This window comes from Gymnodraco acuticeps, unplaced genomic scaffold (genome assembly GCF_902827175.1).
Source record: "Gymnodraco acuticeps unplaced genomic scaffold, fGymAcu1.1, whole genome shotgun sequence".
Lineage (NCBI taxonomy): Eukaryota > Metazoa > Chordata > Actinopteri > Perciformes > Bathydraconidae > Gymnodraco > Gymnodraco acuticeps.
Window position 1 is genome coordinate 1993344 of NW_022990235.1, and position 16833 is coordinate 2010176.

Consider the following 16833-nt stretch of genomic DNA (forward strand, 5'->3'; position numbering starts at 1 on the left):
TAAATTAAAAGGTAATTATTATGAATTATCTACAGATATTACACATATTTACAAATCGTTTATAATGCTATATTTCTAATTTATTTGATAGTTTTTTGTTAATATTTACCTCTTTTTTTAATTGAAGCTTTTAAGAAATCTTTTGTGAAACATCAATAACCATTACATGAATAATAGAACAAAAGACCAATATTAAAGGGACAGTTTAAATGATTTATCAATCTATTTATTAACCATTAAATATAGTATTATAATCATAATTTCAAACTTTTAATTTACCATTGATTATTGGTATTATAGGGTGCTGCCCTGTTCTTACATGTGGAGTGGACAGAGACATGGCCAGAGGACTTGAACAATAAACTTGAAACCTAGAATTAAACGGACAACCATCCCATAATGTAATGAAAGGGCTCTGAGCACTGACCTGTCCCCAGGAAGAGCACCTCGTAGTTCCCGTCAGCAGCCGCCACCTGGTCCACTGCAATTGTGGTGAACTCATAGTCCACATTGGTTCTGACCACCAGGGGGCGCTTGTGCACCGGGTATATGGCATTGTTCATGGTGGGGTGGTTTCTCATGAAGTTGATAACCTCATCTGGGTAATCCTTTGTGGATTTCATGTTGGGGGTGAAAGTGCCTCCAGGACACTGTCGACAAAAAAAAAGAGATCCAAATGTGAAATCTGCAATTTACCAAATTCTTTCTGCAGTAAAAACATGTTCTTTTAAAAAAGGATGATAGACGACTTTGTTTGTGATAGGAGAAGGCGTGTGTTGTTTATTGTTTATAACTCACAGTGCCAGGTCGTGGGTACGGGATCTTCCCAGTGTACGCCACCCACTGGTAGTTGGGCCCCTCCTTGTGGGCAAAAGGCCCGTTGAAGACCATCCGGATGTCAGCCATGGAGTAGACGCACACCGCTGAGCCTTTAAACACAGCTCTGTAGGAGGGCAGAAGAAAAAAGGTTGAACACACAGAAACAGCAGCTAGAGGATAGATCTCTCCCTGAGATAATTACTACGGGTGATCTCTGCGGCTGGTAGAATCTACTTCCTTCCCACGTACTCATCCGGCCTCTAACGGGAACGCAATGAAACATCCTTACGCACAAACACTCTCTCAAACCGACTCAACTAGAGTCAAGCTGTCTGACACACTGACATACAAACACCCACGTACTGCTGAGAATCGCCAGAGCTCTGGTTCATGCTGCTGTGTGGTGGGTGTACTATGTTTGTATCTCCTGTCATGGTCCTCTATCATTAGCGCCACGTGTGTTTTTATCAGCTGGGTTTGAACGTGCCTGATGCCTGAGGGAAAGATGGAAACAATAACGGTATTTGTTTCTCAAATACATTAATCAAGACATGTTTATTATGACTCGGTGCGCACCTCTCCCTGCTTGAGCACAGTCAGAATATAAATGTACATGTCTGGTTGGCTCCCTTGAATTGTAATGCTGGCTGTTGAATGACAACGTGCTATCAAACCTGACCTATGAAGAACTATAGGCTCAGCCTCTCAGAGGAGCGAGACTCCCTCTGGGCTCCAGATTCTCAGCCTGTTTTGCCTTTGTAGCTGAATCTGACAGGTCATACGCAACACAGCATCTCAATATCAGAGAGACAGAGCTGACATCTTCAGTCCGTCTAAAAAGGAACAAAACCTGCAGAAGATACAAAAATACACCTTTCCTCTAGACTGCATGAAAGTTAGAGAGTTTGAGAAGGCTGTCAGTGACTCACCCTGACACTGAGAAGACTCCATAGATGACAGGATTCTTGTTGTCTTGTGTTGGCTGGATATACACATCCCCTAAAAGATAATGACAAAAATGATAGCAATTAGTCACAGTCATAAACCACAAAAGCAGAGGAGCTTACCAAGCCCAGAAACTGCTGAATAAGACAGCGAGGATTATAGAGACGGTGCTAAAACGGATAGATAGAGGATGAAGGCAGGTATATTCAGACCGACAGTGTGTGTTTTCTTTAACATTAAAAGTATGTATAAATGATCTAGTAGAAACCCAAAACATGACCTCTAAATAAGCATTGAATGCCTCCTTAAAGTAAAAGATGCACATTTGAAAAAACCCTAGTTGTATAGGTTTAATATACTTAAAGTAAACAAAAAGAAAAGAAATATGAACACATATCTCAAAATTGTATTGAGGTAATGGATTAAATAATATAGGTTACTTTCTGGGAAGTAAATATTAGTGTCTGTGTCTTGTATCAAATCAGCCCACAGACGTATTAGTTCCCAGATTCCACCTGGTTCAAACCAAAAATAATTGTAATTGTTGCATTTGGAGACTTTTTGCTTCCTACGAGGGGGAGTTAAAGGAGGATTCCTCATGAATTGCGGTTACCAGAGCCTCAATGAGATCCCAAATCCAAACCCTGTCAATTCTGAAACTTTGGTTCCTAAATCTCAGCAGGGAATATAAGTGAAATAGAGATCTCTGGTGAAACATGACTTTAATAGGAGCCATATGCATCCAATGACTGTGGGGGTGAGGCAGTTGTGAACCCTGCATATCCTTGATGGCTTAATGAGGGAAAAGTGCAAGGAATAACAATAAGGAAGAAAACTTGAATAAATGAGACAGTCTGGGTAGAATAACATTTTGCCCACTGTCGCTTCAATACTGAGCATTAATGGAAAACCAATGAAAATAGTTTAAAAAGGCCTTGAAAAGACAAGTACAACAATAACCTAAAGTCAAACGTCTTTAGAAAAACACCAATTATAATAAAGACACATGAAATCCTATCTGCTCTTTCTATAACTTGAGATCTTTTATTGTTATCCCTTAGAAGCAAGTCATTATTCCATCCAACCACATTCAAATTGGAGAGCTGTCAACTCAAATTGTTCTCCTAAATATTCCCTAAATTAGGACTTCATCATATTTGAAAAAACTGACTTTTCCCCAGGATATGATTAAATATGCGTTTTTGATCAACATCATCCTTTCTGCAGCCAAAATATAGCAATACAGTTTATATAGTGATTATTTCAGCAACTAACTTTTCCTATTTGCATTTGTTTCAGTTCCATGCTCATGTTCCATATTTTTTTCTTGAATTTCAGTAAATTATATTATTAGAGAGACTTCTATTGTAGATTAGTTATGGAAAACTATTTCCTTTTAAATCATCAGCATGAAACAGAACGCCACAACTACATATGTGAAAAAAACGAGGGTCAAAAGTAACAACACGTGATTTGATCTTTAGGCCCTTGGCGTCATCTGCACAAAATAAACAGGAGCGAGCTTAAACTGACACGGCTTGTTTGAAACATGATTTCTGACTGCTAAGCTGACATAATCAAAAAAACGCTCCTTTGATCGCAAGTTTGAAATTGTTTCAGAAAGAAACGTCCTTACATGCCAAGGTCTTAACACGGCAGGTAATGGCTGCACACTAAAGCAAAAATTAACTTTTGGCAGACAAAGTTGAAATTCATAACCCATCTGACGCCAGCCTGACAGATACTGGCTGCAGAACGAGCGCAGTGAAAGAAAAGATAAATAAATCAGCAGAGAAGTAGAACAAGTTGCGTCACTGCAACTTTTGTTTCTGATGCGTCAAATCAGAAAGTCTTTGAGGCACTCTCTGTGTCACATTAGAAGAAAAACATCTCTGTTTGCTGTGAGCATAGAAACAAACACAACGAGAGGAAACAAACACAACGAGAGGGGATAAATGTGTTTTTTATTAAAATAGAAACAAGAGTGTGAGTGATGCACTCAGTGAATAGTCACAGGATGGAAAAGGGACTGTCAGATGACCTGAGAGAGTATGTTATTTATGCTGTTGAAAATGATGTTGAAATGTCCACTTAGAATAAGTACAGAGAAAATGGAAAAATAAACTGAAATGTTATATACAGTAAAGAGGTTTGGGGATTTGGGGACTACAGTAGCATAACAAATAACTCAATGAAAAAACAATGTTTCATAATTACATCTCAGAAAAGGCAATAAAACGTTATCGCCCACACATTCATTTTCATTTTAGTCTGGCAGACGTTTTCATCTCCCCTGTGTCTGTGAGTCTTCCCCTCAGTCTTTATATTCCTCCTCTCCCTCGGTGCCCTGCTGAATGCTTTCTCTTCTGTTAGCCCATGCCTCACCGTCTAAATCTACTCTACTCTGTCCCTCGAGTCTCTGTACAACCACTCTGATGCCTCTGCTGGACTCCATCAGGACCAGCAGGACTGGAGACAGAATACATTCCTACCAGACGGTCTGTGGTTGTGGGAAGACGGACTGACCACAGGCTTTTGGGATGTTTTACTGCACCTCAGCACTCACAATGACCTCACCACGAGTTCTCGTATAAACTGAGACTACAACTGACCTTCTGTCCTGTAGAGAGACGACTCAAAGTACAGCTGTCAGAAGAGGGCTCTTCTGTCACTGGCAGAGTGCTCTTAATGCATAACATACATTTGCAACTAGAAAAGCCTCATCAGGAATAAGAGATGCTACTTTACATTTAGCTCACAGCTGTGCATGATGCACACTTACTGGCTGAATTATTCAATGCTGTCACAATACGAGGGCAAATTCTGAATAAAATAAATGATGACAGAGAGATAATGCCGCTGACCACATGGTGTGTTCAAGTGCAACTTCTAACACCTTGTACTGTAGGTCAAACACTGCAAATTATTATGTAATCTTAGGATAATTCACAATATTAAAATCTATAAACGTTGATTAAGATGCATTTGAACTTTTTGTCTATAATGTGGAAAACTGTTGAACAGCGTGAGTTTCAATCATAATCTTATAATAATCAACTGGACTATTATATACTATCTATAAAATCAAGCAGCTTTTGCAAAGGACTAGGATTAAGGAGAAGAGAATAATTGATCTGCAATTGACAATGTATTAAATAATTTAACTACACTTGGACCAAAGCCTAAAGCTCTTTCCTGTGGGATGCAATCCGAATAGTGAGTAGAATAGATGGGAGGACATGTTTACATTTTTTCTAAAGCTTTCTTTTTGGTACATGCCTTACTTAGTTGAATCTGTTGTTTACCTATCATTTTACTGGCTGTGTCAACCACTCTTGACAGTTTCCCTTTACATTTGACAAGAAAGTGTCGGCATCACATCACCATGTTAAAAGGCTAGAAAAAAATCATTAAGCTTTCTGAGTAGGGGTAACCTCTGTATATCTTTTTAAAATAATATAGTCATGTCATCTGTTAAATTAAGGTGGCTGACTAAATTAGTACCTACGTATTCTTTTGGCTTGCTACAGTGCCACACAATTCCACAACATGCATTAAACATTAGATTTTGTACAAACATGTTTCATTTGAAACTTGATTTAGCATTATCCATTTGAGTTGAATCCATTTTGTTTGCTGTACTTAGATAAAGTTAAATTGTAAATATGAGCTAGCAGTTGAATTCATCATTGAATTGTATGTGTTTTATTCCCAGCAAGAGCACATTTTCCAATAGCAAAAACCATTTGAGAGTAGTGAAAGATGTTGCTGCTCATACCAGCAGTCATTATGATTTGAAGGATACTACAAATCCCTCGTTAATCCTGTCAGTCATGTGAATGACCGACAGGCCGGGATGATCCACGGGGAGTCGGCCTGGTCCCAGCTGCTCATTACTTTGATTACTCTGCATGCGTGTGTATACTTGCATTTCAATCTCTTGTTTTTTTATTTCTTTAAGTACACATTATCTGCAAACGATGTTAGAGGTGCTCAAAAGCAGAACGATCACTGTGTTACCTTTGAGGATGTTACCTACATGAGCTATGTTGATGTTCAAAGGAATAGGCATGTCAAGCTTAACATGTAGGAGTCAGTGATACTTTAATCTAAAGCTGCAGCTTCCCGTGGATTTTTCCCAGCACTTCTGTATATAAGCAGACACATGGTGCTGTAAACGCTGGTTTGCTGGGTGTGAGTCTTCCAGTACAGTGAGCTGGTGTCTCACACACTGCAGCAAAATCTGAGGAGACGCTAATTCCGAATGCCTTAAAACTGTAACATCATTGTGAAAGTATGCAAAACAAATGGAGGGCAAAATGTAGGAGACCTCTACAAATGAGAAAGTTGTGGATACTGAATCTCTCAACCACATGTCCATCTGGAGACCCTTGTTTTGACTTGTAGTTACACGGTCACGTAAGAATTCTCACTTTCCATCTGCCACGTATTCATTACCACACCAACTCTAAGCAGATGCATTCAATGTTCCCTGATGTGTGGAATATGATATATGATATGATATTTTGGATTTGTAGTTAACTATTAGATCACAAACATTGATGCTGTGACCAACAGGTGGTGGACAAAGGACACACCTAATGAGGGGACAGGGTTTAAAACGGTCTACAGATAAAAAGAGCAAGTGCTGTGATAGCGATAGAGGGAGAATCTAAATCAAGGAAATATTTAAACTCACTTAGTTCATCAAAGTGGGTCTCGATGCCGTCAGCTCCAGGCACAGAGCAGATGAGGCGGGCTTTCAGGAACGTGCTCCACTTGTTGACCAGACAGCAGTGTCCACCGTCATCGTTCTGCGGGGAAAAGACAGAAGTCATCCAGACACCTCTATGGAAAGAGTCTGACCAACGTCTGACTAACAGCTGTTTGAAACAGCCGTCCAAACTAACTGCCTGTTGTTATTGGACCTGTGTGAATAAATGATCAGCTCTGAGTTTCAGCTTGGCCCATCTGCACAGCAGGTCAGCCAACTTCTACTGCTGAGGTAGAGATTCAAAGCCTGGGGAATGATTTGTGAGCTGTGAACACAATTTACAGAGACGAGATGATTTGTAGAGCTGGAAGACAAGCATTTGATGTCTTTTTTTAAATCTACTGTAACATCAATGGGGAAAGAATCCTGCTTTCCAATTTACTTTTTCACATTGTTATTGGGGTGGAAATGTCTACCAGTCAGTCAACTTTGTTCGATCTTAAATATTTTACCAACCATTGCCATGAAACTTTGTAAACAGAGTGGCCAAAGTAGGAATGAATGAAATAAGAAAAAACACCCCTTTTGACTTTAATGAGGATGTCATTTTTGTTTTTTATTGATATTCCTTAACAAGTGTGATGCACTGTGGTCCTCAGAGGATGAATTTAATTGCCTTGATTTGTCATATAATGCCATAATCAGGTAAATTACTGCCAATTCCCTTTTGGAATTATTCGTCCATCTCCAGGGAAAATCAACTATTTGAGTCACAGCACTTCATCACTGAAGACACACGGCTCTGGCTTTGTATTGAAGCATTTGCATGTAAACAGATGTGGACAAAAGTAAACTCTGCTGCTCAAACATTTCGTGCAGAGGAATACAAATAACCACACTTTCCAAACTTAGCAGTATAAGCAAACAAAGATTGTGTTTTTCTGTAATTGGTGCTTTTTTCTTTTGGATCTGCAATTACTGCTGCTCATGGGGAACCTTCTTTATGGGCCTCTAAGAGACTGATGTAGGCAACAGACTATACCTAACCACTCTGGAGAAATATAAACCTTTCAGTTGAGCTGATCAACACGAGTTTTGCTGACTGCTGTGATAACTCACCAGACAGATACGCCCTATCCTGGACTGGGTCATGGGACTCTGGCCCATCTCAGAGGCTTTCTCTCGGAAGAAGAAGTAGAGCTTGTCATCATTCTTCTCAGCGCTGTCTGGGATGAGGTGTGTGTGAATGAATGTGGGATCTGTAGAAAAGAAAGATGAAAAAAACAGACCAGCTATAATATTAGGATCCCCAGCTGAGGCTTTGCCATGAATACAATATAAAAAGTACATCGACGTTACATATCAACTGGATTATGCACTAAACCTTTTTTCTCATAGCTCCTATCATTCCCTCTGCCCGTACCTGTTGTAAACTATAGTGGAAAACATACCTTGTTTAATGCAGAAAAGCTAATATGAAGCTTCATCATTCTCTGAGTCTTACATATCAAATGTATCTCCTCCAAAGCCAAAGTTGTATGTTTATAATTTATATTCCTTCTTGGTTTCCCTTGGACATAATTTATTTTTTGAGCTGCAGTAACATACAAATAAAAAGGGATTTAACATTTGAAAGATACCTGCTGCATTATTTTTTCATGTACAGAATTAGGTCTGTGAACTTGCAACAGTTTCAATAACAATTGATTAAAGACAGAAATTAAGAAACATGAACCTTTATTATCCCTGAAAGTAGTAAACCTTGAGACAAATACCTTGATAAATTACCTAGTTATACTAATATTAACATGGGCACAATAGAGGTCTTAAGTACTGTTTCGGAGAACATTTTTGTTGCTCGGGGAACAAAACCCTCACAAACTTGATGACAGTGAACATGTCACAGTATGCACAACCAAATTGTGCTCACAGAGAAATCGGATGAGGCAGAGTCTATTGAGAATGAATACTGCTGTAACCTAAATAATAGTAGCCCGGAGCCCAGAATAGTACTTTGACTGTCCTCAACCCATCCCCCTTTATTTCTTCCTAGTGACAATGCTTAATATGGCATCACAGTGCGTTCCCACTGGCTGACTTACTGGGTCACTGATGGGTGCCCCTCCCCATTGTGACTGACCAGGGGCCCAAATGAGGACAAACCAAAACCAGGAGGAGGGGGATAACCAGGAACCATGGAATCGGGGAGGGGAAATATCCGAGGGATTCCACATGGCTGATTAGCGGGACTCAGGTGTCCCGATTCAGTGTGCCACTACCAGGGGACTGTTGTCAGGGCAACAGGGTCAGAGGAAAATCTGGGAGCCAACGAAACCAGGGGGAGGCCGTGATTGATTTGGAAACATCAACGAAACTCCCGACCAGCATTTATAGAGCTATGACAATCACGGTTCATTAGAGAGCCGAGGCCACTCTGACTCATTATTGACATTCGGTAATTCCCCCCCCGACTACTGAACCTGCGGCATGCGGTCAACGATTAGCGTAGTGCATTTTATGCTCTGAGTCAGATGATCATGTGGTCATGTGGCGCAAGACGACAAGATCAACAATCTTATTCCTAGACAACATAGCTCTAGGAACAGACGACATACACGGCGGTACATATGGGAGGTCGCCTGAAACATTACGGCTACATTTTTTCAGGAGCTGAGGAATAAATTATAAACAGTCTGGAAAAAGATGACTGAAATAAATTATGCTGGCTGTACAACAAGCCGTGATTTGAGACATTACCGTTTAACCATCTGGAGTTGTACTGATCCGTCCTCATGATTGTCTGTTTCCCCATCGTACGGAAGATAGAAGAGTCTGTTCCCATGAAATCAATGTAGACACCTGCATACAGCTCTCCATCTGTCAATCACAGAGGAGGAAGAAAAGGAGCTGAAGTCATGACAGGTGAAAGTATAGAACACATTATCACCAAGTCTGATTAAAACTAAAAAATGACATCCTTTCAGGTTTCACCAAAATCCAAATAATGTATGTACTGTATACTGTAGCAACTGTGGCTTCTCACAATGAGATGTTTTTACTATACATATTTCTTCTTTAAAAAACACAGCAGTGCCAAAATACATAATGGGTTTAAAATGAATTTAATCAAACCCTGTCCAGAAGTGTGAGAAATGTCACGTCTGGGTTAAAAATGTTGACCTCACAATTATATGGCAATCATACTTATATCAGACTCATTAGCCCAATCAGTGTAATTACAATGGACAGCTGGATTCACACATTTCAACATGTCTGACATCTGATGCGTCGGAACAAGGTCATTTTCTGTGCATGAGAAAAGGGGAAAGAGTCTCTACTGGTAGTTTACTGTGGTAAGAAAAGTAGTCAGCCTAACGCCTGAACCACGGGAAATACAGCTTCCCTCGTTCTCCTCAGTGTGGTATTTCTCGGCCCTGCCAGCGGTGTAAGACATCCTGTAGCTAATTTTACTGGTGTTGCAGTTTTTCTGAGGTCAGGTAGAAATGAGCTGACAAAGTGAAGTAAAAGAGAGGGTCTTTCTGTCTCCCTCTCAATCACACACATACACACACTTGCAGATGTGCAGGGCAGTACAGTAGGTCACTGATCAACAGGCATTTCTGACCACCTGTTAGCTGCTAGTGACAAATGACCACCCACCTGGGAGAGATTCATTTGAAAATAATGAAGGCTTGAGTCAATGGTTTTAATGATTGCATGTTATTTCTTCATTTTAATTGACACGTCTTATGCACACTCAAACCAATGAATGAATATATTGATGAAAATATAGCTGTATCAAAGCTGAAATGATTAGCCCAAAATGCCTCAAATTATTGAGTTGCCACTTCCTAATTGTAAGGATTTGCTATTTCCTCTGTTTAGTATTTTGTTAAGTCGGTGTGAGTTTTGGACTATTGGTCCATCAAAGTGTTTTTATAACATCATTAATTTTCATTTCATATACAAAACAATTTACTTATTTATAATGCACAATAAGATCATTTCAAATCTTCACTCAAAATCATAAAGGCTTAATACCAAAGGGGAAGCTACCGTACCAAACCAACTGAGTTAATACTCACAAAATAACATATAAATCAAATAATGTAAAGTTTTACAGAATTCCTGTTGTTATAAACAATCTCTTTAAGGCATGCACAGACATAAACCAAAGTCATATTGCAGAACTTCTTTGTTTTCCGCAGCTATTTAAAGCTGCATGTACTCGCGGGGGAAGGGGAAAATAAACAAGCAGGGACTTACTGATCAAAGCAGAGACGCTGTTCAGTTTGGGGTCATAAGGACATTTTCCTTTTCCAGAATCCACTTTACCAGGTTCAAGTCGGAAAATGTATTCCTATAAAAAGGTAAAAAAAGTGGAAAAAACACAATTAATAATTTACATGTTATCTTTACTCAATTGCTAACAGATTTATCTTGTTCAAAGAATCATTTTTTTGTTGTGTGGGAAGGTTGTTCTTTGAATGCAGCATGAACAAGGCACTTTGAAGACTAGTACTTAGATGTCAGAGGCAGTTTTAAATGGCATTAAAACATTAATGTGATCAGTTAAGAGACACATCAACAATGACGAGGTGAGAGCTGTGACCCTACAGGCACTGAAAAACAGACTCTCTCACAGCACTATTGGATCTGCTGAGGGGAACAAAAAGCATACAAAGCCAGTTATCTGTGAGATGGAGAGGTGGAGGAAAATGCTGAGAGCAATCCAAAACTCATCCACCATGCTTCTGATGTTAGTGGCTCAGACAAGAATTCATTATTCCACAGTGCAAGAGGACAACTTGAACATCTGTGTCAACACTGGGAGTGTGTCTACATGGAGTTTTGTCGGGGGGGTTCAAAGCTTGCTGAGGATGTCTGACAGGTATACATTTGAAAGGGAAAGCAACACAATTCCAAAGTTGTGTTTTACCCTTTACAAAATATGTTCTTCAGCAACAGCAGAACTCATAAATTGTTTGTGTGGATAAAAAAAACCTTTGGAAAACCAATAAATGAACCTTCATGGTGATAATAACTGATTCAGTCGACCTCTTGACTCAATTACCTACAGTACTGCAATGTAGCCTACAACTGTGCTTCAATCCTTATTTTCCTAAAATACTAATGCATAAACAAGTCATGTTGCCCTTAAAGGCTCTGCTGGCTTTAGAATAGCATATTTAGAAAAGCATTTGTTTCATCAATCTGTTTTTGTTCCTCCAAGATCTGTAAAAAGTGTTTCTTTTTGGATACCATTGCTATCCATATAGCTCTAACTGAGACTGAAAAAGTACTCTAGGTGGGCACCAAACTTAAGAGTAGCTACAAAACTCCCCCCAGCCCACCTTCGCCTCCAAAGGCTCTGATGTATCGCTGTAGTCTGCTGCCCGATTTGTTCTCCCTCCAGAGTTGGCTGCCTGTAGGAAGTGGGATCCCTAAAACAAAGACATGGCACAGTGGGCCATCTCAATTATTACCACGTTTGACAGCGCAGAATTAAGATAATTTTACTTTGGCGACATAAACAAAAGAGGAAAATAGGAAAGTGCAAAAAAAAAAATCTTCAAAACATGTAGACTCAACGAAGACGAACAATTCAACCAAAAATAATGGGAAGCAAAATGTAAAACTGGAGCTCAAAGTAGACTTGGTGGGTGACATTCATTATTTAGTAACCATGTTGGATTAGAGTCAGTGTCGAGCAAACACAGCTGCAAACTCCATGCATAAACCATGCAGTGCCAAGAATGAAGACTGAAAAGGAAATGCAACACAATAAGACAAGCAACAATTAAAAAAACAAAAACACATTTCATCTAGCTGTACAGTGAGGGACTGAGAAATGTAAAATAAATTCAGGAAAATATGTCATTTAATCAAAGGAGATTGCTACTGTGCAATGTTTGACTTAATCATTAAATTAAACCCTGATAGGATAGTTTGGATTTGTCACAATATAAGTACAGTTTCCATGTTGACCTCGACAGGTTGAAGCAAACTCTGCAAAGGAGCTTTGAAACAGCATCCACAAAGCAGGAAGAGTGACGTCGTTAAAGGAAAAAGTGAGAGCTAACTGAAGACTGGCCATGTGTGAAGCCCTCCGAGGAATTCGGAACAATTGGTTTCTGTTTACACCTACCCTTGCCGCAGAAAAATCTTTATAGTGTGAAGTAACATAGCTTTTGGGCCTTAGGGGAGAAGCTGAATGACAAGAGGCTGGACTGACCTTTACATTGACATGTGAACCCTTCATTTGAACAGTGAGACTAAACAGGCAGAGAGGTGAATGTAAGTGTGTGGATCGCAGCTGCTGCAGCTCTGTGGCCCATCGCGCTGGAGCGAGGGAGGGGCGGAGGGAGGGGTGGGCTACAAGGCTGATGATGGATGAGACGCTCCATCAGTAATGATGGCCTTTCAGAGGCTCTCAGCCAGATAGAAAGACAGGCCACAGGCTCTGCTTTGTAAAAACAGGTAAGGAGGAGCAGGGGGACTGTGAGGAAGGGTATTTGCTATAGATATAGTGTCAACCTGCTATTCCCAGCGGTAAGAGAAGATTGGTGTCTCAACGACCTTTAAGTGGTAGCAGTTAGGTACCTTACCTACAGCAATTTTGCAATAATAATAGAGATCTAGATAGGACAGGCCATGAGCTTCTTTCTTTGAGTCTTCCAGACTGTGAAACAGCACAAATCGATGAAAAGTAAGAGGGCAGAAAATGATGGAAGAGAAGCAGAGCCCCGTGAAACTGAGGAGCGAGAGCAGGAGGAGATTCTCTGACCAGAGATTGATTGATAGATAGGGTCTTAACAGAAGCAGAGAGTGAAGGTCAAAATGTCTCCACGGTTGCCTGGCTTCGTCTTTGGTTACCTGTGACCTGCGTCCTCGGTCCACGTAGGTGCAGATGGGGTTGTACGCGCCTGTTCCACACACATACAGGTGGGTCCGGTTCCACGGCTCGATCAGACGGATGAAGTTTCCACATTCACCCTGTGGGAGAGCGACAACAAACGGGGTTAAATAATTAGGGTTTAAAAAAATGTGTGTGTAAAATGTGATGGTAGAAAAAGGGTTGCATAATACATAACGTCCCACCAATGGTTAATAAGCCTTCTAGCTGGCTTAAATACATCCCATCTATCATTTCCGCTGTTGGCTGGCTTGTGTTTGGCTCTGTGTGTGTGCCTGGACCAGGCTCCACATCAGACGACACTGTCAGAGGAAAAATGTTTCCAAACACCACATAACAGTATGGCAAAAACCAAGGAAAGCAGTGCATCTCAGCTGGAAAGTGTGTTTGCCATGGGGATTGAGGGTAGAAGCAATTTAGTATTCTGTCAGACTTGAAAACCGAAAAAGATTTTGGTTAGACCAAACAAGACTGTTGAGTGAAAACGGTGTTTTATTTAGTAACAGAGATTCTAAAATCCAATTATGTTTCTTTTCTTTTTTTGTAGAATAGGCATGCCTGTTGTTGTGAATTTGTGCACTGATGTGGTTTATTTCCAACAACACTTTTTCTTTTTGGTGTGCATCTATAGAGGTGCTGCTGGTGAAAACAGCTCTATGGGTCTTTTTTTAATCTCTTTTTGTCCGACCAGCTGTCTGCCTTCCCGTTCTCAATCCACCCAAATCAAAACTACCAACTACAGAAATATACAGGCCGATGAGATCTGCTCAGATTTGTCCGTCACGTTGGCTGCTAGTGACAGCTGGCGAAAAATAAAGGATGTACCAAACGTAAAAAAAAAGGAAAAAGGATTGTATGCAGAATGGGGGATGAGGCATTTTGGCAGATCTTAGCAACACGACAGATGCACAAGTCAGAGGTTTGAGAGGATGTGTTTTTGTGTGTGGTTACGCATCATGTGGGCCTTCCTGTATTATTCAGCGCAGAGTTGTGCTCCCCCACATGAGCACAGTGGGGATGATTGCCTTTGACCTCCTGGCTGAGCGGACATCCCCTCTGAATTGCTTTTGAATTGTCATCATCTGTCACTCCCTAAAGAGGGGCAAGGATATCTCCCGGTAGCCAATTTTATTTCTTACTTTAGTGATGAAATCAAACCCACCTCTGACACACATACAGAGGCTCATACATGCACATACAGGGCCAATACAATGTAGCCAGAGGCGGTGAGAGGCGCGGGTCACCAAACACGCATAAATGAACATTCCAGTTGGATAAACAGCAGCCTGCGCCCCTTACCAGCACGGGGGGGCAGGGTTATTAGCCAGAGCCTCATCACCCTGTTGGTGATCACCGCTCCTGCCAGCTCAACCATAACATGTGTGAGACTAATGTGTATGTGTGTGTTTCAGGGTGTGTGAATGTGTGAACAAAATCAAAAGAGAAGGATCTGGTTTTATATGAATTTCAATGATGAGCTTCCTTGTCGGGACTGAACATCTGAATCGTATTAACACTTCATACAGGCTTGTAGCTTCAAGGGGCTGATTCATTTTGTCCGCCTGTCTGGACAACACAGGCTAACAATAATTAGTGTCCAAATAGGATAATAAGATTATGATAAAATTAATTAGAAATATCTAAATGTATGAGATATGTGAGCCGGTGTTTGGAATATGTTTTCAGCTCCCGACGGAGATAACTGAATGTCGCATGTTCCAAGTTCCTGCTAGAGCTTAATTGGCGGCAGCTGTATGCAATCAGCAATCAGGGATTTGACAGTAAATAAGAGCTTCACAGCAAGTCGCACACTGAAAGAAGCTTTAAAATGTCCCCCACTGACCCTACTGCTTCATTCAAATCCTAAAAGACACACTAAAATCTCACTCTTGATTTCTCCAAAAGGATATCACCAGATGAAATGATGTTAAAATGTGCAGCAGGTCAAAAGGGACGCTAGTTTTCAGCTGTGCTTTTATTAGCTGCCACATTAGGGGGTCTGTCACCCTTACAGGTCTTGATGAATTGCCTATAAGGCTTGATGGAAGATCTACCAAAAAGTCAAGGTCACCAGCATGGGACTTTTAATTAAAGCCTCATCTGTTGATAGCTTTGTTATTCATTAAATATGTAAAAAAATAAATCGTAAAGATATACAAAAAAAACCCCACATTGAGCCGACTCTCCAGGAGCTCAATGGGACATCTTAGACTAATATTCTAAATACCAAAATATAATTTGTAAAACATATTATGAATCTTTTCAATACATCCAAATCAGCACTCATTTGATATCATGCTACTTGAATACTTACATTGGTGTCTTTCCCTGACAGGACACATTCAGTCTTCCTCTGGGGGACAACGGGCCAGTGGATCTGAGGGGAGAGATCAACAAGCTGGTCAGATGTAAACCTGTACGGAGCTCAGCCAGGACTAATGTTTGTGTGGGACATTTCTTACTATGAGCGGCTCCTTGTTGATGTCATGCAGATCCAGGGAGAGGATATAATCTTTGCTGCCCACATACATGCGGTCGTGGTCCTCATCCATGCGAAGGATCCGATAGTCGGTAGAGTTCAGCAAAAAGGAGAAGGTGTGAGCGGTGCCGGTAGACTTTAATTCTGCAAAGAGACAAACGGAGTATTTAAATAAATAGTTTTCCTTTCAAGCTGTGCCTATAACACTGGAGTAGAAAAACATAAAATACAAATTGGGAAACACAAACCACAGGCATGGTCACAAGAGAAGAGTGTAGGCTGCTCACTTTTGGCACAAAGAAAAAAGTGAAAATAAATTATAATTAGTTTTGTACTTAGGTGATTTTCTCTCCATTTACTTTAAACATCTAAACCACAAACACACACACTGTATGATGATGATGTCATGATAGTATGCTAATGGTTTTCCAAATCTTCCCCCAGACTCTTCTAAACTCATTTACAGAAGCTGTTGGTGCTTTGTTCCCCTCCAGTTCTACAATTACATCTTGCCATTATGGGGTTATGGACATGCTAAATCTAGTTATAACATTTTGACAAAGGCAAGAAGGCCTACAGTAAATCTCACAAGAGTCTGAAAGGCATCAGACAAAACATAAATCACCTCCTGATGTATGGAAGCATTAAAGTGTCAAGAGAACTCTACATTACCATCCATTGTGGCCTTTGCTAAAGTGGCGTCTATGCTGCACATCTTGGATTCTATTTAGTGCTAAAATTAACATTTTTTTTATCGTTTTATCTGTAAATACTTTACTCAATTCATCATTTAATCTATACAATAATGAAAATAGTCAAATTGAATGTCTTTAAAAGCAGTTTATCCCCATATCTAAGAGGCTAAGAAGAACGTTTTTTTTCATTTTTGCATGATCACAATAGTTTAGGATTATTTCTTTGTTTTGGCTTCTGCAAATCGATCAGCCTTTGCAGCTCTAC

The 16833-nt window shown here is 40.2% G+C and overlaps 1 protein-coding gene across 4 annotated transcripts in view; it reads right to left on the reverse strand.

Moving 5' to 3' along the window:
• LOC117548084 (semaphorin-3F-like) overlaps positions 1–16833 on the reverse strand; it is a 49653-nt gene that overhangs the window by 5260 nt on the left and 27560 nt on the right. For 2 of the 4 annotated variants that reach the window (XM_034219087.1, XM_034219088.1), the window contains exons 3-13: positions 15857–16017; positions 15709–15771; positions 13355–13474; positions 11833–11922; positions 10745–10838; positions 9236–9355; positions 7598–7737; positions 6464–6578; positions 1749–1818; positions 799–943; positions 428–650 (exon numbers count right to left, since the gene is read on the reverse strand). In XM_034219087.1, the coding sequence (XP_034074978.1) occupies positions 428–650; positions 799–943; positions 1749–1818; positions 6464–6578; positions 7598–7737; positions 9236–9355; positions 10745–10838; positions 11833–11922; positions 13355–13474; positions 15709–15771; positions 15857–16017 (1341 nt within the window). The remainder of the gene's footprint in view (positions 1–427; positions 651–798; positions 944–1748; positions 1819–6463; positions 6579–7597; positions 7738–9235; positions 9356–10744; positions 10839–11832; positions 11923–13354; positions 13475–15708; positions 15772–15856; positions 16018–16833) is intronic. The other 2 variants (XM_034219090.1, XM_034219089.1) reach the window with 1 other exon arrangement.